Source organism: Crinia signifera, chromosome 1, assembly GCF_055691185.1.
Source record: "Crinia signifera chromosome 1, ASM5569118v1, whole genome shotgun sequence".
In the NCBI taxonomy this organism is placed as follows: Eukaryota; Metazoa; Chordata; class Amphibia; order Anura; family Myobatrachidae; genus Crinia; species Crinia signifera.
The window spans coordinates 340,742,697-340,766,031 of NC_139217.1; the positions used below are offsets into that span (position 1 = coordinate 340,742,697).

General features: G+C 42.5%; 1 protein-coding gene across 1 annotated transcript in view; it reads right to left on the reverse strand.

Moving 5' to 3' along the window:
• Positions 1 to 3,496: 3,496 nt before the first annotated feature.
• The window catches only part of GLTP (glycolipid transfer protein), a 56,630-nt gene continuing 36,791 nt past the window's right edge, over positions 3,497 to 23,335 (reverse strand). The window contains exons 2-5 of the mRNA XM_083146248.1: positions 16,994 to 17,052; positions 15,970 to 16,103; positions 8,337 to 8,487; positions 3,497 to 6,428 (exon numbers count right to left, since the gene is read on the reverse strand). Of these exons, the coding sequence (XP_083002374.1) occupies positions 6,246 to 6,428; positions 8,337 to 8,487; positions 15,970 to 16,103; positions 16,994 to 17,052 (527 nt within the window). The 3' untranslated portion in view covers positions 3,497 to 6,245. The remainder of the gene's footprint in view (positions 6,429 to 8,336; positions 8,488 to 15,969; positions 16,104 to 16,993; positions 17,053 to 23,335) is intronic.

Below are 23,335 nucleotides of genomic sequence, written 5' to 3' on the forward strand. Positions count from 1 at the left end.
CCAGGAAACTAAACAGGGGCTTAACTTTGTTTTTGTGGCTGACGAGGCTTTTGGCCTGCACGAGCATGTCATGAAGCCATATGCGCAAAGGGGGTTGAACCATGACAAAAGGATCTTTAACTACAGGCTATCCAGGGCACGGCGTGTTGTGGAAAATGCTTTTGGCATCCTGGCAAGCCGGTTTCGCATTTTCCACACTGCCATTAACCTGAGGGTGGACAAAATTGACTGGGTTGTCACGGCGTGCTGTGTCCTGCACAATTTGCTCCGCAGAAAAGCCACACAGCAAAGGGCTACAGGCACAGCACTCCAAGAAGACCAAGAACTGCCAGAGGAGGTAGTGCAGATATCCTCCTTGCAAACCCCAACACAACACTACACAGGGAGTGCACGAGCCAAACAGGTGAGGGAAGAGTACATGGCCTACTTTAATGGGGAGGGCGCTGTGGATTGGCAGGAGGAATCAATTAGATAGCCAAAAAAATAGACTCACCGATGCAGACTGCGAATTCTCCTCCTCCTCCTGCGCCGTGACTTCTTGGTTTTCATGTTCTACCATAAGGACTACTCCTGTCCTCATCGACTCCTGGCTGAGGGTGAATGTCAACCGGTCATAGTACCAGAGCGATGTTTGATACATCTCGTCGACTCCAGCACCAGACTTCTTTGCAGCCTCCATCTTCTTGTGTTCCTTTAAGAACACCGTGCGCATATTCTGGATGCGTTTCCTCACCCATTCAACATTGGCCTCTGGGTGAAATGGAAGACTGTAGCGTGCCAACTCCTCCAAGGCTTGGTTTCTTTTCATTTTGTTTGAATACTCCTTGGATTTTGTTCGCCACAGGCATTCTTGTGAACGATATTTTTCAATAAACCCTTCAAGAAACTCTTGTTCCTTTGCGTTGGACATTGGGACTGTAAAAAGATAAAACCATTTTAGTTGTTATAGTTATACCCATGTTTTGTTTCATATTTAAATTTTTATAGTTATAGTTACCAGTTTACCTAGTTCTTATGTTTTAAGTATTTAAAATGTTAATAAACTTTTATGAAAACCACTATACATTTTATTGTGCAGATTGCTATTCACACACACAGGTGAATGGGGCCTAGCAGAGAGGAGTGCATGGAATACTGCAATGGTGGACAATGGTTTATGTATATATATCTATATATACACAAACACACACACACACACACAGGTGAATGGGGCCTAGCAGAGAGGAGTGCATGGAATACTGCAATGGTGGACAATGGTTTATGTATATATATCTATATATACACAAACACACGCACACAGGTGAATGGGGCCTAGCAGAGAGGAGTGCATGGAATACTGCAATGGTGGACAATGGTTTATGTATATATATCTATATATACACAAACACACGCACACAGGTGAATGGGGCCTAGCAGAGAGGAGTGCATGGAATACTGCAATGGTGGACAATGGTTTATGTATATATATCTATATATACACAAACACACGCACACAGGTGAATGGGGCCTAGCAGAGAGGAGTGCATGGAATACTGCAATGGTGGACAATGGTTTATGTATATATATCTATATATACACAAACACACGCACACAGGTGAATGGGGCCTAGCAGAGAGGAGTGCATGGAATACTGCAATGGTGGACAATGGTTTATGTATATATATCTATATATACACAAACACACGCACACAGGTGAATGGGGCCTAGCAGAGAGGAGTGCATGGAATACTGCAATGGTGGACAATGGTTTATGTATATATATCTATATATACACAAACACACGCACACAGGTGAATGGGGCCTAGCAGAGAGGAGTGCTTGGAATACTGCAATGGTGGACATTGGTTATATGTATACACACACAGATGGGGCCCACCCAAAAAAACAAAAGTGACATGGTCGGGTGCACGGTTGCCAAACCAGTGCTTTATACACACTATATACATTGGTGGCAACAGTGGGCATGCATAGAAGAGCATTGGGAGTGCAAACATACCAGGTTGTTGTTCTGGGAGATGAGACAAGAAGGAGAGTCCAACTGCTGCGCCAGCGCTGTTTGCTATGTGGAAAAACATGGCGCCGGGGGAGTGTTTAGGAAATGCCACTCAAATAGGCTGGATCAAACGACGGACGCACCGACGGACGGACGACGGAGGCGGCAAAAAACACTCACGATCTGCATACGATTGACGGTCGGTCGGCCTGGGATTGACGGATCCTACCTGCAGCACGTAGGACCAAAGATGCGACCAAACGAGCGGCGTGAACGCGCATTGGATCGGAATCGGATCAAATAAATGGCAAAAACACACGATAATACACACAATCTGCATACAACCGGTCGGAATTGGATCTAAATTGACAGAATCGTGCCCTAGTCGTCCTGGTGTGTACCCAGCATAAATCTTAAGTTATAGTTCATATTGTGTCTGCATCAGCATTTGTGTTCAGTGTATGTAAAGAAAATTTAATTAAAATGTAAATCTATAAACTTTGATCAATTCTTAAGAAAGGGAGTAAAAGATACTTTTTGTGATGCACACAACATAAATCAAAACAATGCTTAGCGTCAAAATATAATAATTTATTGTTTAAATTAACAAGGTCATTTAAAACAAGCAATTTGGTCAATGGTGTTTGTGATCAATATTGATGAAGACATCTGAACACTACATTTAGTTGTCATGTAAAACATACACCCTTTGATAAAATGCGTAGAAATATTAATGAATTCCCTCAAAGAAAAAAAATGAGTATAGTGTTGGGCAGAGCCCACAGACATAAGATGAAGTACACAGACTTCCATTTACCTTCTGGTGAGGTGACAGACCAAGGGCCAGGTGCACTGAGCTTCAAAAGTGATAAACAACCAACCAATCAGCTCCTATCTACCGTGTCACAGACTGTGTTTGAAAAATGTCAGGCAGGAGCTCATTGGTCGGTTGTTGATCACTCTCCATTTTATCGCTTTGGAAGCTTAGTGCATCTGGTCCCAAAGCCTCTTTTCTCCTACTTGGCAGCAGTGTTGATGAACATGACTGGTAAATTCAGCCGTGTCAACATGTGCATCAACAATTACCTCAGTAGGAGAGAGTGCAATAGACCATCACTATAACCAAACAAGGACTACAATGCACCAAAAGCAGAATTTTGTATAGGTTATTTCTAGTAAATTTCACCCAAAACACAATGGTTTGTTATCAACAGATCTGGGTTGTATCCTTATTTCCATACTAGAAACAGATTATTTAATGTATTGGGAAATACATTTTGCATGGAAACCACCAGGGCTATTTTTCAGTAGACTCCAGCAGGAACTGAGGCCCTTATTCTAGTTCACTCTTTCTGGCAAAATATTTCTTAGATGGACAAAACCATGTGCACTGCAGGTGAGGCAGGTGTTACTTGTGCAGAGATAATTAGATTTGGGTGGGGTTTTACACCTGCCTCACCTGCAGTGCACATGGTTTTGTCCATCTAAGAAATATTTTGTCAGAAAGAGTGAACTAGAATAAGGGCCGCAGTTCCTGCTGGAGCCTACTGAAAAATAGCCCTGGAAACAACCTTATGTGCCAGGCACCGGAATTTCGATTCAGAAAACTGAAACTATCCTTTGATACATGACTGATATTTCAGAACATTAAAAACTTGCTTTACAAGTAAGTCATCTTATGGACATTCTTCTCATTAACATTAATTCCATACAATAAAATTAAATTCACACTATTTATAACATGCATTAAAATGGTTTGCTTGCATAAGCACAGAAGGGTCACTTAGCTGAAGCAAGGACACATACAATGGGACCTGCAAGAAAATGCAAAATGACAAACAGGCTGAGAAAATGCCATTACTATTCTTGGAGAAAAATATAAGGCACATTAGTCATAATTGTATTGTGTTACTTGGTTTAATGAAACAATAAGCCTCTGCGTGTTTTCAGTACATGAGATTATTTGCTTTTTATGTACAGTATACTACATGTTCCCTTCAGAGAAATGAAGAGAGTACTGAGACCAACAAGAGAAATCATCATACGCCGAGGAGTTTGACTGGCAGATATACTCAGAAAATATGCCAGAACTTTGTTCTTTGGAAGTATTCTGATAAAATATAGGGGATATGGTCAGTTGGTCAACCTAAAGATGGTCAACACCACTAGGTCAACATACTGGAACGTCGACAGGTGTCTAGGTCGACATGGCACAAAGTCGACAGGTGGTTTGGTCTACACAAGCATTAGGTCGACATGGGTTGGGTCCACAGCCAAAAAGTCGGCATGGGGCTTTTCACTGTTTGAGCCAACAGGCGGTATTTCCTGCCCTACCATCCACTATGGCGTGGCGGGATAATAATAGTGTGCCGAGCGCAGCAAGCCATGCGAGGGGACGCTATTCACTTAAAAACTGTGTCCATATTGACTGTGTCGACATTCATGTAAAACAGTCGACCTAGACCATGTTGACTTAATGCTTGTGTCGACCTAGACACCTGTTGACCTTCCAGTTTGTTAACCTAGTGATGTCGACCATCTTTAGGTTGACCCAATGATCCATACCCAAATATAGTAGGTAATTTACTTCACTTGCTCAAGAAAATATATGCGACTCATAAAATATATATTTTTTTCACATTACTATAATGCATTAGATAGTAAGTGCAATTGCCTTATGCTAACTAGAACATGGATTCACATACTCTTTCTCCCCACCAAAAACACACTAGTGAATGGGACAACTCAATTTATACTGCTGTTAACCAAATGTACTCTCTAAACCTGGGGTAGCCAACCCTAGTCCTCGAGAGCTACCAACAGTGCATGTTTTGCAGGTCTCCTCACAGAATCACAAGTGAGCTAATTAGCTTCATCTGTGTATCTTTTAAAATGTGTCAGTGATTAATTATTGCATCTGTGCAGCAGCTAGGTTGTCTGGAAATGGACTGTTGGTAGCTCTCAAGGGCTAGGGTTGGCTACCACAGCTCTAAACTCACACAGTTGTGGATTGCCATGATATAAAGCATTGCAACTGGTAACTCTAGACCAGGCAAGTCAAAACTATGGCCCTCCAGCTGTTGTGAAACTACAAAGGCCCATCATGCCTTGCCACAGTTTTGCCATTAGGGAATGCTAAAACTATGGCAAGGCATGCTGGGATGTGTAGTTTCAGCTCAGTTTGGCCATGCCTGCTCTATTGTTCTTCTCATAATGGAGGGCTGTAATGTAGCTCCCACTAACTTGGAATATGTCAATCATTTATGTATGCATTTTATAAAATATTCTCCGTGTAGACTAAGTATTAGTTTAAAATGCCATTTACTAGAGTTGTGTGCAGGTTAAGGCCCATACATCTAGAAAATATGAAAGACTAAGGATATTTGTGAACAATTTCACACTGAAAACTGGGTGCAAATGGCATGAGCAATATTGGCAGACTTAACTGCATGTCCGGAAGATTTCAATATCGTTAACAATGAGCGGGGGGCGGGGCGCATTGTTAAAGATATTAGGCATACACACTAGAAGATCTTGCCATCAATATCATTCAGAAGCCCCTTTCTTCTAGTGTATGTGGGCCTTTATGCAGATGACTGCTTTTGTTCATTTTCCAGCGTTTGGGAGCAAACGGTCAATTGTAATTTGTTCCCAGATTTTCATTCCAACCAGCCAGATTGGAAAAATAATCTTCTCGTGTGTATGGGCCTTAAGACGTCTATGTATGTAAAATGAATCCAATTATTGTAGTTTTGTAAATGTCACACAAATAATGCCAGAATTTTGCTTTGGTTTTTATAGGAAAAACAGAACGGAGACAAAGGACTATATGCAATCAGCGCATTAGTTTCTGCAGGCTTGTAGCAGGCTGCACTTACAGCAGCTGCTGTGGGCACTTTAATCCATGGCACTGGCCACTTCTTTTTCCTTGGTAAATGTGCATTAACCCATAGAGCTTGAAGCTAAATGGTTCCATGCATTAACGTCCAAGGCTACAAGCCCATAGTAAGTACTGCAGCTAATTGAATTTGCCCAATGTCTGACGAATGCCAAGAAAGTTACCAACAAAACTGCTAAGGTAGAGGGCGGGCTACATATTACACGTGGGCACCATATCCTTCTAGGCATCTTTACGTTAGTTTGTTTTGGACCATCTAAGCATCCAGTGAACATCTCCTTGAGACAATGACTAATAAAAATGATTGTCCTGAGTGTTAGCCAAAAGCAATGAGAGAAGAAGTCCTTAGGGTTGCTAGGCTTTGTAGTCCAGCTCTGCATTCATCTTGTTGTACATTATGTAGATTGCCTCAATTGTGGTGGTGTAGTTGACCAAGAACTGACGGATTTTCTCTATACACTCTTCCTCTTTCACGTTTTGTCCTTTGGAAAGGGCCTTAAGAAAATCATCCTTATATGGAGCCACGAGGAGTGCCGCCTGAAAGGCAGGATATAGAAGTCATTGTTCACACATTAAAAACCATTACTTCTGCATGTATACTTCCTTTTCCTGTGTATGTATATCAGCATTTTTAGTACAAAAAGTACCAGCTACAGTAAGAAGGAAACTACCATCTGAACCAAAAATAACAGCAACATCATCATGTCAGGGACATACGAATACGAAACAAAAACATCACTATAAACAACTACTGTAGGTTTATGACCCAACTTAAATGGGGCCTACACACATTGGGGGTTATTCTAGTTCATTCTTTCTGACAAAATCCTTCTTAGATGGACAAAACCATGTGCACTGCGGGTGGGGCAGATGTAACTTGTGCAGAGAGAATTAGATTTGGGTGGGGTTTTTCTTCAAAGTGAGATCTATATTGCAGTGTAAAATCATGCAGTCAGTATTTTCCCTGCACAGAAACAAAATAACTCACCCAAATCTAATTCTCTCTGTACATGTTACATCTGCCCCCCCTGCAGTGCACATGGTTTTGTCCATCTAAGAAGGATTTTGTCAGAAAGAATGAACTAGAATAAACCCCATTGACAGATCGCTCAGAGGCACATTGTTGTGTAGCGATGTGTTCTGAGCAATCTAGCTGAGAGAACACAGGCCCTGACCCTGGCGATTTGTCCAATGTGCTGGATATTTATCACAGGGGCAATGAAGATGGACGGGGCATCGCTATCGCCATGCCCTTACTTTTTCTTTGACTCAATGGGCTGTATTCAATGGTTTGCACCACTGGCAACCACTAGAGGGTGCCTAATGGAGCATTTCAAATGCATCTCTGTTTGGGTGCACCTGGCTGCCGGTACAGACATTTAAGTTCACAGCCTCCTGGGGTGGCAAGCTGAAAGCTGCGACAAGTCAACCGTTTCAGCATGCAAATAGGACTTTTTGCAGCCCTCCCGCTATGTGTGGCTAAATCCTACCTTAATGGTGCATACAGCTCCCAAAAACCCATATCAACTGCATATCACCCCGCAATCTCCTGGCGCTTCAGATGGGAGATCGGGTGCAATATGAAAATTGAGTCCAGTTCTAGAAATCTAAATGAAAAAAAAAAAAAATACGAAAAAAAAAAACCTATCCCACCTCTCCAGCGTCCCCTTACCTCCCCACTCTGTTAACAACACTACCCCATCTATTCAGCATGTGTGGGCTTAATCTTCACTCTTTCCGGAGTCTATCTCCAAATTATCTCAATTTATAGCAAATCCCAGACCGAACTATAGCTCATCCATTCACTTGTCATCTCTCCTCTGGGGTAACACTACCCCCTCCTCTATAGTCTTCCGCTCACCCACTTCTCGCCATCATTTGAACCTTCTCAACCTTCACCTTCTCAAAACCTACCCCCTTCCTGTTGCTAAACTGGCTCACTAACATCTATAGAGTTCAGTTCAAACTCTTCAACCTAGCTTATAAAAAGCTTTTAGGTACTCCCCTATCTCTAGCCTTATTGTTTCTCCCGCCTAGTCCTAGATTGCAGTTTTCTTTCCCACTGATTACATATTTTTGGTCTGAATAATCCCTCGCTGGTCTTCTCCCCTTGAAATCACCCACTATAAGCTCTCCCCGAGGAGGGTCCTTCCCTTGTGTCCTCCTACTGTCACTATCATCATCATCATCATCAACTTAACTAGGCCCTGTACCTGATTCCAGGACTCTTGGCTTGATTTCCAAACCTTCCTCGTATCCTTTGCTACTTCAGCAGTGTCAGTCCTCTTTTCTCTACTCTGGGCACAAACTTAATATACACAGATTTGCTTCCTGTCGTGCTACTGTCCCTTAGTGATATATATAGATAGATAGATAGATAAATAAAAATAGTAATCTCTCAGGAATGGGTGGAATTTCTTCTTAATGTTAAAAAGGTGGTTTTACCTGGAATAGCTTCTGCACTAGCCAGCCGTGGTACTTTTTGAGTGCAATCTCATAAGCTTTTGTCACATTGACCTTTATTAGATTTGGGTTCTGTTCATCTCGTTCCCCATCAGAGATGCTCTGTAATAAAACCTGAATGAACTTCAGACCCCTGTGATAAAAGAAAACAAAAAACATAAAAATGTGTTATAGATAGAAATAGGTATGTTAAAAGAAAGGTTTTACATATTAAAAATAAAATCTGATAAAAGCCCATCACCCCCATGCCAAAACAGGCTCCAGCGAACATACTCAATTCCCACAATAGATCTAGGTTTGGTTGATTGGATTATATCATGGGAATCTTCCTTAAGGTTTGATCAAAATGTTTTGTTTTTATTAGATTTGTTCTCCTGGACAGAGTACATGTTAAATAGGTTATAGCAGCATTCTGTATTCTCTAGTGCGTACATTTGTTGGGTATTGAACTGGATCCGTACAGAGTTCTATCAAGTTAGTAAGCTCTGCTGCTCCAGTAAAGATGTCCAAGCTGAAACATTATGCTGCAGCCCAATATTTATTGTCGAGGATGTTGTGCATAGACTTTGTGATACCATGGCCCAGCAGCTATCAAAGGCTCACTGACCTACATCACCAGCGGTACAATTTAGACTGGCATATTGCTATCACTGCTTGGACATCCTTCCTGGAGCAGAACAGCCTGCTCACTTTATGCTCCTCAATGATCCAGCACACCCACCAATATGGGACATGCTTTACTCTCGCTGCCTAAGGAGGAGACCCACGTGTTATCACAGCCATCTCTGCTCTCAGGGCTTCCCTACACTTGCAGAGTGCTATTACCTTTAATATCTTTCAATATTGGCAAATTGCAAGTTGTGCTGTTAACGTGCCAAATCAATTTATGCCTGCATAGTGGATAAGAATTATGACAGCTAAGCAATAATATTTGCCTTACTAATATCAGATGTACTGCGATGGCAATAAAGAGGTTATATTTTAGTGTAGGATTCCATGGAATACATTTATTTGTTTTCTCCTTAAAAACTTATAATGGGGCAGATGAACTAAGCCTTGAAAAGGTAAAGTGGCACAGTAATCAGCGCCAACTATCATGTTGTAAAGAAAAAGAAAAATAGTTGGCACTGAACACAACAAGCAGGATATCCTGGACTATAGGACTGATTCCAGAGGAAAGTCATAATACAGGCTACTAGTAAGTAAGCCAGTATCACAACAGTGTATTCAATTTATTCAATCCATCATTGGCGTTGGTTTTGCAGTCGGTCATCCATCCATCGAAGAATGCAAAAAGTCAGAGACAAAAATGCCTCTGACTAAAGAGCGCTTTAATATGTTTAGTTTCCTTATAGCAGCTGCTTAGGTGGGGTGGGTCGGTCCCCAAGGTAATCGGAAAAAAAGAGGGGGTATTAAGCAGCGCTGAATTAACAATGGTGAATCAATTCAGTTAAAAAAAAGAATACATTTATTGCAACACAAATGAATTAAATTATGATATACATTTAAGAACAGTAAAAAATAATTGATCCAGATCTCACGTGGTAGGGAATGTCCACATTCAGATTGTGTGCAACCTGTACTGTCCCCACCGACAATGATCCCTGTGAAGGGCAAGGTCCAGAAAGGGGATGGAGACCCTTATGGAGTGAGTGTGGTGGTTGAGGGAGTGGCTGATGTATGGAGCCCAACTGCTACCTCACCATCATTTGTATCCAATTGGAGAAAACCCCGGGAAGCCCTGATATGTCAGAATATTTATTTGATGGTTTGCATGAAGGTGGTGCATCAATATTAAAATAGCTTGGATCGTTTAGTTGCCATGGCAATGCCCTTTCTAAAGCAAGAATCTGTTTCAGGTTCTTCCAGGTTCTGTTCTTTTTGCCAGTGTGGCAAATGCGAGCAGCACACGGGCAGTAGAGGCAGCTGGGATACCGCTGCCGTTTAAACAGGAGCATTTTCTTCATTCAGGAATTGGAGGAGCTGCAGCTGGCAAAAAGAACAGAACCTGGAAGAACCTGAAACAGATTCTTGCTTTAGAAAGGGCATTGCCATGGCAACTAAACGATCCAAGCTATTTTAATATTGATGCACCACCTTCATGCAAACCATCAAAGAAATATTCTGACATATCAGGGCTTCCCGGGGTTTTCTCCAATTGGATACAAATGATGGTGAGGTAGCAGTTGGGCTCCATACATCAGCCACTCCCTTAACCACCACACTCACTCCATAAGGGTCTCCATCCCCTTTCTGGACCTTGCCCTTCACAGGGATCATTGTCGGTGAGGACAGTACAGGTTGCACACAATCTGAATGTGGACATTCCCTACCACGTGAGATCTGGATCAATTATTTTTTACTGTTCTTAAATGTATATCATAATTTTATTCATTTGTGTTGCAATAAATGTATTCTTTTTTAACTGAATTGATTCACCATTGTTAATTCAGCGCTGCTTAATACCCCCTCTTTTTTTCCGGTCACCCATCCATCCCCTGTGTGACCATCCCGATCGCCAGCTATTCCACCTGCAGACGACGCCAGCCTCTCACCGGCTTTCCAGCAAAGGCTGCTCTCATGGGCTCCCAGTGATTCCATAGCAGCGACCTCCAGAGGACTGTTCTTTTTCTCTTCCCCCATATTATATTATACAGGTAACTATACCCACTCAAGAGACCCGAGACACTCTGATCTCTCTCCTTCATACATAAAATGTATATATTAATTTATACTCCCAGCAGCAGAATCAGTTTTTGTGTTCCTAAAAATAAAAAACTGACTATATACACAAAATTAACCATATTCTATGAATTGTTCTAACATTGTTAGCATATTGGCTAACCTTTTATAAATTTATATATATATATTTTTTAATTTACCTTGGCCTTCTTACATTGATATTAGATTGTGTTTATTGCATTGAAGTGTTTTATAAACATGGTTATATTTTATTATCTCTATTTTGTACTTCTGTATTTTTGCGACAGGCCCATATTCCACTCATTCCCATGTGCTGCAATTTTTCTTTTTTTTTTTTTATAATATAAACTGGCATATTTGTTGATTTAGCTGCAGCCAGTGAACGATTGAATTTATTTGAAAAGGTGTCAATAAACCTCCAGCACTAAAGGTGGCCATACATCAGAAAGACCTGCTTACAATGATTGTGTCCAACTTTCCCTTCAACTCCCCAGCAGTCCTTGTTGGTTTTTGGACACACAATGTACTCACAATCCATCATACAATCCAGCTACTGCATACGACCGTCCGTCTCACAATCGATTGTATGCACCTAACCTGTCTGAAAACTGACACTCAAATGACGCCGGTTGTATGAGCCGGCAAATGACCAATTGCATGTGCTTTTAAGCACATGCAATCAGCTCCCAATCCCAACTGATAAAGCACATCTGATCAGAGGACCAATCCTCCAACCCGTGGGACCGCGTGTTGCACGATTGTGTGCACACAATACCTCGAGATTGTATGATTGGGTCCAATGTCTTTCAGGTGTATTGGGACCTTAAAAGTTTTTTTCTTCTACCTGCCCAACTGTCATGTTAGAGTCTGTATTCCAAAAATAACAGGAGCAAATTGGTTTGTTGGTAGTTTATCACACTCCACTTTATTACTTTTCAAGTCTTGTACTTGCATGAACACCCATATACCTCCTGCCTAGATTATTTTACTTGTGTTCTTTTGATTTACTTAGCATCTATTAGCTTTAGGGTGGAATAGGTTTATAAGTTACATTTTCTGGCCAAATTCTTATCAGCACCTTAAAAAGGATATATTTTCCTTACAGATTTGCTGATTTTTAACAAACACTGAATAGAGGACTTTATCTTTCCTAGCATCTAGCAAAAATTCCCTTCACTATAGGCCCCCATACACTATGCGATTTTCGGCCGATTTCACCCGATGTCTGCACTTTGGACCGATAAATCGGGTGAAATCGGCCGAAAATCGCATGTGTTTGACATCTGATCTGATGCACGGTCCCGTGCGCATCAGATCGGATCAGGGCGTCGGACCTGCTGAAGATAAGATATATCGGAATCTGGGCACATCTTGGGTACTTGAAAGCACCCATGATGGGTCAGATCCGATATATCTATTGTGTAGCTCTGGACAGGGGCGGATCCAGGATAAAATGACAGGGGGGGCACCATGATAAAAAAGGGTTTGGGTGGGGGAGGGGCGGTGTTAGTGGTGCCAGTGTACATGCTAAGAGAGTGGCAGGAGAGGGTGGGAATGGAATTAAAAATAGGCCCTGGCATTTAAAGTACGCAGGCCCACCATGGCGACAAAAGTGAAGGATGTAGTTGTGCGCGCTCCAAAGGCGCGCTCCGGAAAAGGGTGTGTGGCCACTCCACAGGGGGGCGTGTCAACACCATATACAACTTCTACACATTATGCAACAAAATACTAGATCCCATTATACTTGCCCCTTACACATGATGCCAAATGGAATGAGCCAAACTTGACATAATGCCACATGGATTGAGCCAAAATTCAAATAATGCCACATGGATTGTGTCAAAATGCACATAATGCCATGGATTGAGCCAAAATTTACATAATAACACACACGGATTGAGCCAAAATTCACATAATGCCAAATGGATTATGTCAAAATTCACATAATGCCACACGGATTGAGCCAAATGCATAAAATGCCATAAGGATTGAGCCAAAATTCACATAATGCCACATGGATTGAGCCAAAATTCACATAATGCCACACGGATTGAGCCAAAATTCACATAATGCCACACGGATTGGGAAAAAATTCACATAATGCCACATGGATTGAGCCAAAATTCACATAATGCCACACGGATTGAGCCAAAATTCACATAATGCCACATGGATTGAGCCAGAATTCACATAATGCCACACAGATTAAGCCAAAATTCACAATACACTTCATAAACAGGGACATTATCCACCAAAGGCTCGCATTAAACATTTACACCATAATGTCCATTACACGTTAAGTTACACGCCATTATGTCCATTATGTGTTATGCCAAACACCATAATGCCTATTAAAAATTATGCTACATAAGTGCTGCTTCTCTACATGCTCATTGCCAGAGGTTCCATGCTCGTTGCCATGTGGGATTACATGCTCATTGCCAAGGGGGAATACATGCTCGTGGTAAATGGGGGACAGCCGCCGCCAGGCAGAAGTGATAGCCACTGACAGTGTCAGAGCCTGGCTGTATTCAGAGTACTGCAGGTCCCGGCTATTTGAAATAATACCCCTTTCACACCAGAAAATGCATTCCCAGGTTGGCCCCTTTTACACCAGCCGAGTCCCTGCATTTTCTGGTGTGAGGGGGAGAGAAAACCACCCCTCCCCCCTTTAACCAGTTATCTCATTTAACCGGCTATATCTTCGGAACCAACTGACCCATTTACATGAGACAAGTATTATATTGAAGAACTTCTGATCGGGCTTTGAATGATTTTGGTCCAGTGAAACTGGAACGTTTGGTTCCAGAGTAATCTGCCCTCAAAGAACATGAACAGCTATGAAATTACATTTCAAAAATAAAAAAATCGGTTTACACGCAATATTTCTGGAAGCGATTGACCGATTTGGACCAGCCTGATATCATATTGAAGGCCCAGCGATTTGGAATTGAATAAAATCAACCACAAGCTTCTATGATGCCAGGGCGGGAACTGGCAGCCGTCGGAACCGGGTGGGGGTCGGAATTGACGGGTCCCATATTATCCTATGGGGAAAAAACGTTACAGGTTTGCCAGGCGATATCTCCGGTTCCCGGGGGGCTAGAGACACGGGGCTGGGCTCGTTGGAAAGCCCTGGTCCTCAGCTACAAAATAAATGACAGGGGGGGCACGTGCCCGGGTGCCCCCCCCCTGAATCCGCCACTGGCTCTGGACCCTCCTCCGCCTGACTGACCCCCGCAGCAGCCGCAGTACGTCACCGGAAGAAGCAGGGAGATGGGAGAGAGGAACCACCGCTGCTGCAATGTCCTGAGCTGAAAGTGAGTTGTTTCCTCTGTATACATTACACTGAAATGAGGCTTGAGCTCCGGCGGAGTATGGCACCTGATTGCTCATGCGGCTCTCCATACATTTTAATAACACAGGAGTCCATGGAGAGCCGCACAGGCAATCAGGCGCCATACTCCGCCGGAGCTCAAGCCTGATTTCAGTGTACCGATGTTACCTGCACAGGAGTCCATGGAGAGCCGCATAACCAATCAGGTGCTGTGCTGCAACGGAGCTCAAGCCTGATTTCAGTGTACTGAGAGAACAACTAACTTTTGACTCAGGACATTGCAGCTGCGGTGGTTCCTCTCTACCATCTGTAGCAGCAACTATTGTAGTTTTACTTTGTCTGAATATTGTGTGGCTCACGGTTTAAGTGACCTACTGTACTGCTTGGTACTTAACTGTACATCAATGTGGCAGAGAACATAAGACGTGTCAGCTGATGAGTGCTTATCTGTCTTTGCTTATTTAGATTTTTGGGGGTGTGGGAGGGGGGGGCAATGGGGAAATTTGCTAAGCAGAAATGGCATAATCATAGCCATTTCTAGTCGTATCTAGCCAAATTTACTATGGTCGATATACATTCGTATTCCAGGTGAATTCGTATTTTAAAATATTAAAAATTATGGTACATCCAATTCGCATCAGATAAATCATATTAGATTCATCGGACGCAAATTGGATGTAAAAAATGGCACATCATGTGTCAAATTGGATGTAGCCTTCCTGGGAAGCTGCCGGGGAAGTTCAAGGGAAATCAGATGCAATTTACAGTTCAGACAAATCTTTCTAGAGTATGGGGGCCTTTAGACTGCTACAATTGAAGGCTCTTCCCACCCACATGCAGAGTCATTTACATAGTATTCAGCTAAACTCACCAACATCTTTTAGGGGTAGGAAAAAAATATTCTACTCAAATATCATTATATGTAGTTTATTACAATTGTAAAGAAAAGAGTACATTAAGGACAACACTTTTAGGGTGGCTTGGTTCCTAGGTCTCTGGTTAGGACTGCTGAAAGATGTGAGTAGTCCGTTTAACCAGAGAAGTGCCATGTGCGAGAAAGCACTGAGGGGTTTATGTACTAAGCATTGGAGAACGATAAAGTGGACAAATCAGCACCTAACTGCCATGCAGCACCTAACTGCCATGCTACAGGCAGTGCTTGAAGGGTCAGAAGATGGTTGCTTTTTTATCTCTGTGGACTTTATCACTCTCCAGGACTGAAGGATTATACACACGGGGCGATTTTGACTACATTGTTAAAATCGCTTAATTGGATTGCCTGAATTGCTCCATGTATACACAGCGGGCGATAGCGATGCTCCCGGGCCACGCATTGCTATCGCCCAGCCAAATAGTCAGTGCAGGTAAGAATATTCTTTCTACACCGTTTATTTGGCCATAACTCCTGGGGCTGGCAGGTTGTAGTTAGCCATCTCTCTGCATAGTGATACACACAGGGCTCAGGCGAAATCGCCAGGGCAGAGTCCCTTGCTTCCGACCCATGAGAACAGCATGAGAGCGTGATGGCTCTCTTACCCATGTAGGACTACATAACCAATTATTTGTGGATCTCACCTCTTTAACCACATCAGAGCCAATGTTGCACCAACTTTTGGCCATTGCGGTCCGTGCAGTTCCTTTTCACCTTCCAGAATCTGCTGCAAGGTTTTAAACTTCGTGGGATTTGTTTCATACACTGCACGAATTTTCTATGTCACAAAATAAAAAAAAATTAAACCGAAAAAAAAAAAAAAAAAGGAAACCAAGATGACAGGAATTATTTTACTCAAGACAAATGCTATGCGCTGCTGCAAAAAAAAATAAAGAAAAAAAAAAAAAAACAGGCAATGTCGAGACAGTTTTACTGTGCATCAAGGTAAAAATAGTGTGGTATTTAGTGACCAAAATGTGCTAATTATCACGCAAATAACTAAAATGCACTGCTTTGTACAGCTACGATTTTCCTACCCATTATAATCTAGGTAGATTTGAGGCTTCTTTCACCAAAAAAGTATGTATGTATGTATGTATGTATGTATGTATGTATGTATGTATGTATGTATGTATGTATGTATGTATGTATGTATGTATGTATGTATGTATGCATACCTCCCAACTGTCACGATTACAGCGGGACAGTCCCGATTTTCAGGTCCTGTCCCGCTGTACAACCCGCGGCAGGCATTGTCCCGCTGCGGGGTGTGGCAGTTGGGAGACCCCCCAAATCTAATAGAATAGACGCTGTGCGCACAGCGTCTATTCTCGTATGAAAATGAGGTCGCGGCTAATTAGCATAAGCCGTGCCCTCATTTGCATACACCCGCCCCCTTTTCGGGCGATCGCGCGGATTTCCCCAACACAGAAGTTGGTATGTACATACATACACACACACACTTTACACAGACAGCAGAGAGCAGTGGACTATGGAGCCAGATTATAGATCAGAAGCATGTGGAACGTAGGGAGGCGGAAATCTGAAGCTAGAGCCATACCGTACTAAAAACAACCATGGATTAGAATGGAGATCTTTAAAACTCCTTTTTTTATATTCAGACACTATAAAGAACAGAATTTAAAAAAATCACTTTTTAAAAATTACCGTGATATTCCCTGTTATATCAGCCTTGATTGGGGAAAATATAGCAGGTCCAAGGCAGTCTGAAAAACACAAAGGAAACAGAATAATTACTAATTATATTTCATACACTTAAAAACCCCAAAACATTTGAGCCCAAATCCCTGTGCACACTATGGTACATGGGAGGATTTTAGGGGGGCAGCTGAACCCCCTGTCGTTTAGTTGCTTTTTTTTTTTTTTTAAACTAAGTTTTTTCATTTTTCGTGTTGCCCCGGACTCTGTATATAACTATTGGGCTGGCCAGTCAGCCTGTAAACCCACCCTTAGATGTCAGTGTGTGAGGATTGGCTCCCCAGGCCCTGCACACATGATCTGTGCAGGGGAGAGGATCCAATACGCAGATGCTGCCTCCCCACCCTGCTTTCCCGCCTTCAGTAGACACTGACGGGAGAAGGTGCGCCAGTGACCTGGGAGCTGGAGCCTTGGTGGTGAGTGAGCACTACAGCAGTGGCTGCCGTGTTACTGGGAGGAAGCTAACACCGGCGGCCGGGTCTGTGGCAAACTCTGCTGGCTCACACATTTCTACTCCCCCGCTGCATCAGTCGCCGCCCGCCTGCTACCAGTGTGTTCGGACTGTGCAGGGCACTGGGCAGGCTTTGACAGTCACAGTGTGTCTCTGTTGCTGCTCCTTCCACCCTCCCACGCCGCCGCTGCCACTATGTCCACCCAGGCAGCCAAAATGGATCCGCGGCAGACGGCAATGAGCAGTGCACCACTCTGCCCCCCCCCCCGCTGCTGAGTATATATTGTTTGTGTACACAGTACTTGTATTATATGTTCTGAAAGGGGCAGGGGCACAGAAAGGGCCAGGTATGATGGGGGACAGTGTGGGGCTGGTGGTCCTATTTATGGAGCATGTTGTGAATTTTGGCTCAATCCGCAGTCACATTTCTGAGCATGTGCATACGCCGGGTGCATGCGGCCACGGCGAACGGACTGTTCATATCTAACTCTCTCTGCACATGTTACATCTGCCCCACCACAGTACACATGATTTTGTCCAATAGAGAAGGAGTTTGCTTTTGCGAGTGAACTAGAATCTTCCCTTAAGTTTGTCAATTATTGTTATTGGTTACATATTCCTATGTATCCAAGAAACGTTAATTCCGCTTTTTCGGATTACTAAAATATACTTGTTTACACTTTTATAGTCTTTGAAGAGTCCGGTTTGCACTGTATCCCACATTTAGTCTATGGGGGTTATTCAGCGATTCAATCCCCTGCAAAAATGGCAAAATAGCTCCCGTTTTTGGCCTTTTTTTGCAGAGAATATATGGCATTCACAATCAGTCTATTCAAAGTTTCTCATTTATTTCGGATTTGCAGAAAGCAATAAAAAAAAAAAAAAAAAATCGAAAAAGATGTGATCTGCAAATGCTCGTCGTTTTCCGCAGAAATGGCCACTAATTTGTGATTTTAGAGTCTTTTTTATTTTCCTTGTGTGGACATTCTGCGCACTCTTATTTTTGTTTTCCACTATTGTTGCTCATTACACTGAATTCAGCATCCCTAAATTCTAAGAACACTACTTCAGTTTTGTTTTATTGCCTCTGGAATACATCTTATGTCGGACACATCACCAGCCACATGAACGCCTGCATAATTTTAATATCACTTGGTCTCCCAATATTAGGCCAAGGTTAATATGATTGCATTTCATAGTTATCCCCAGCATTACTTTTTTGCTTTCCTTTACAAACATCCCCCTGTGCTCTTCTCCCATTGTTCTATTTTCCCCCTTTCCTCCCATTTCTCTCCTATGCATACCAAATTGTCAATTACTAATTCAAGGACATTCTGTTGGCATGTATATTTATAGGAGATATTGCTGCAATCTCCCAACAGATATGAATTCTTTCATATAGAAGGAAGAAGATGGTAAAGTCAGGAAATACAGTACTAATCTTGGCCCTAAATAAACAATTTTATATGAGAACATGGATGTTAAAAATGACCAAAACACAAACTAATGAGAACAGTATATAGAAAACTAAATATTTGATAAGCAACAGTCCATTAACGAAAGACCTGCAGCACATGTTACAATGAACTGAATGCGTGTGCACCGTACGAGAGATTGTCAGCTTTCACTAGTTCCTAGGTTTCCAACAGTTGACGGCTATCACACCTGCTAAACTTTGTTCGGATATTTGAGACGGAAAGCCTTGATGTCACTACAACAGTGGAAAAATACCTAGTGAGCAGAGTCACCAAGTGCAACTGTCGGCATCCACTCTGAATAAATAATGAGCTGAATCCTTATTTCTGTAGAGTCAGGTCAGATTGGAATGGCCTCCTGTATCAAATTTATTTCATTATTTTTCTGGCGTCAGTAACAAAAGACTAGATACTTGATCAGGCATCTCTACGGAGATAGGCATCAAGTAACTCTCTCGCTTGACTTGCTTATAGGGTTCTAATAGACGGCACTTCTTAAGATGCCCCAAGGGAAATTTAATTGTTTTAGGTAATCAGTTACCCTATGACATCCATCAATTAATTATTCTGTCAACTAGAAATCTGTGTTTATGCAGAATATAAATAATTAAAAATATTCTACACATCTATAAATATGGCAGAAACACAGGGGAGTGCCTAATTTCAACAGACCATTTTAATAAAGAGGACATACTCCTAACTTTCCGATCCCTACACACCTGTCCTATCAGTAGTACATACAAAAGTTTACATGAATATAAAATGGATATACTTGATAAATATCCTAAAATTAGAGAAAATAATGCAATACAATGATCTGTGAAGAAAGTCTGCAAGAGGACATGTTAAAATTAGCCTTTTGTAGACTTAATTTTAATGTTTAATAAGTATTTCTCTTAAAGCAGTTTTTAGAATTTCCGTTAATTTACACAGACACACATGCATAATAGAGGAGGATCTGTAATCATCAGAGCACTCACATTATACCATAGCAGTTCTTGGTGTAATCAAGACAAATGTACATTGTGAGGAAAGATCAGCCGGTGACAGGCACAGATTGATTGATTGACAGACATTCATTTGCTAGGCTTTCAGTCTTAAAAGATCCTAAAAGTCTCTGGCTGCATCACCTAAACCTTACATTTAATAAATAAAAAATAAGTTGACGGAACATCCAGGTCAACCCTGTTCCTCTTCTATACACTTATGAGTGACATTCTCCTTCATAACTTGAATACTACAGCTTGATATATATACATGCCTGGCTGTATCTAACATAGGTAGACACATACCTAGGTCAGTACATGAATTAATAGGTTTAAAAGTTTCCTTAATGTACTTTGCCGATTATGTGCTTAATAATTTGACAAATATGTACTTACCGTATTCAATAAATAAAATCTCCTCAAACACAAGCCAATTAACCAAACGTACATCTTTTCACTCATCTCAGTATGTCCCAACCCAACCTCTTCACAAGATCTAGGTCTGGGGTAGCAAACCCTAGTCCTCGAGATCTACCAACAGTGCATGTTTTCCAGATCTCCTCACAGAATCACAAGTGAGCTAATTAGCTCCATCTGTGTATCTTTTAAAATGTGTCAGTGATTAATGAGTGCAGCAGCTAGGTTGTCTGGAAAATGTGAACTGTTGGTAGCTCTTGAGGGCTAGGGTTGGCTACCACTGATCTAGGTCTTCCATCCTCACTGATGCAGGGTACACACCCGAACGATCATGATTGTGACCAAACCGGGATGTTCCTGCAGTATGTGGGACAGTTGGAAGGTATGCCACTCTGTGTAATGCCCTGGTCTCTAAGCCGTCAAGCGTACACTAAAAATTGATGCCAGGGGTAGCCAACAGCTCACATTTTCCAGAGCACCTAGCTGGTGCACAGGTGTACTCATTACACATTTAAAGAGATCCACAAGTGGAGCTAATTACTTGATTTGTGATTCTATGAGGAAACCTAGAAAACATTAACTGTTGGTAGCGCTCGAGGACTGGAGTCGGCTACCTTTGCTTTTAGCTTCTCAAATTCAATAACCGTCTACATAACCTTAATGACCTTTTAGATTGTGAGCAGGGCCTTCCTTACATTTATGGACTGTCTGTTATAACAGAGTTTTGTTTTACCACTGTTTTCAATTTTCAAGTACACTGAATTCGCTCTGAAATTAATAAAGTGAAGCTGCAGAACTGCAAACACACAAATGGAAAAGAAAATATTACTTGTCATATCAAGTGCCAAGTGGCCAGTACAGATCTTGCTCCCAGGCAGACATCCTCCATTTCTCACAGCTGCTATGTGTTCTGGGAGGAAGCCAACTGGGAAGAGAGCAAGCACATAAAATAGCGCACTGGATTTCATGCTTACTCTCCAGGAGTGATTTTAAGCAGAGTACACACGTAAAGATTTTTCTGTTTAATCTGCCTGGTGAAAACAAAAATCTGGTAATGTATGAGAGCAAATGAAAAGCGAACATTTGCTCTAAAACACTGGAAAATAGACAACAATAGACAGTGGTCGACAATGGACAGATTGGTTTTGTTCATTTCCCAGCATTTGAAAGCAAATGGTTGATTGCCATATGCTTCCAGCAATTACCAGACTTTTGTTCCCATGGGACAGATCAATCTGTAGGTGTGCACCCAGCTTTGGTTAATGAAAACTACACCCTGCATAAGACAATACGTACATAGTAAAGCAGTACAATGCCATCAGAGAATTTGGGGGATGTCATTGTTTCAAGTATTAAATACACAGACTACTGTACATATTGTTTCAGTTACTATTGTTGTCAAGGACACAAAAACAGACAGGGAATTGTATTGAAAGTGCATGTTACCAACTATTGTTTCCTACAAATAACAACAGGTCATCAGTTTTGTTTTTTTAAAGAAACAAATGGAAACATTTAGATATGGTGTGCTCAGCAAATGCATTCCCACACATCAGACAATGAATAGTAGTTATGTGTAGGCCTTTAACAGAATACAGTGAGAGACTGGTTATTTAAACTTTCTAAAACTTTCTTAAAATTAGAGACCGAATGCAGGTGCACTATTCAAAACATTACAAATTAGAATTGTAATACATTTTGCAATTAAATACAGGTTTTTGCATAATCTTGGCAAAGGTTATGGGTTTACCCACCATGTCCAGTAACCTCATTATCGGGCAAGTCCGTAGCATTCTTGAATCGTTAGAATGCTAGTGATTTACCAGATGATGGGGTTATTTGGTTGTAGTGGGTAAGACCATAACCTTGGCCAAGATTATGCAGAAACACAAATTGCTAACTGCATTACAGCTCTAAATGGTAATGTTTGACTAGTGGTCCTGCATTCTTTTTCTTTGTGTGAAATGCTAAAAGTCTCAGTATAGTAGCACCTGTTATGGTGGTTAGGGTGTGCAGACTAGGGCCGTCCCTTACATATTGTTTTTTAAAGTTAGCAAGACATAACGAAGCTGATGCAGAGTTGAGACTGAGGGGCAGATTTATACCCCTTTTACACCGCCGAAAAATCCGGGTCAGTGGCGGGTCAGACCCGGATCACCGGCGGTGTAAATAGGGTATATCCGTGTCCATTTACACGGGTCCTCTACCCAGGTCCTGACCTGGGTAGAACCCGGATAGGACCCGTGTAAATGCTGGTATAAATGGTCCCGCTGCGGGTCCAGGCACGCAGCGCTGGGAAAGCTGTGCCCAGCTGCTGCGGGAGGGGGGGTCCCTGCGCCCGCTGAGGGGAGGGGGGGTACCTGTCAGACTGAGGTCGATGTGCGGCGCCGCCGCTGTCCCCGGGTGCTGGGAGGAGGGGGGTGTCTGCAGCTGCTGAGGGGAGGTGGGGGTACCGGTCAGCCTGAGGGATAATGTGCGCCGCTGCTGCTGTAACTCCCCCCGTCAGCCGGTCCATGCGGCGAATGGACAGTCAGTGTCGGCGGTCCCTGCAGCGCATGGGAACTAGTACTAGTTCCCATGCGCTGGAGGGACCCCCGGCACTGACTGTACATTTGCTGCAGGAACTTTGCGGCTGCGGGGGGAGCACCCGGGGACAGCGCACATCGACCTCAGTCTAACAGGTACCCCCCACCTCCCCTCAGCAGCTGCAGACACCCCCCTCCGACCTCAGTCTGACAGGTACCCCCCCAGCAGCCGCAGGGCCCCCCTCCTCCCAGCACCCGGGGACAGCTTCCCCCATCTACCCCTTCAAAAATAATGTAGTAGTAGTTATATATTTTATACCCCCTTGGCAATGAGCAAGCATTTTTAATGAAAGGCAGGGCTGACCCAGGTTAAGTGTAAATGGTGCAGACCCAGGTCGAAGTGCTGTGTAAATGGGGTATAAAGCAGGGTCAGACCC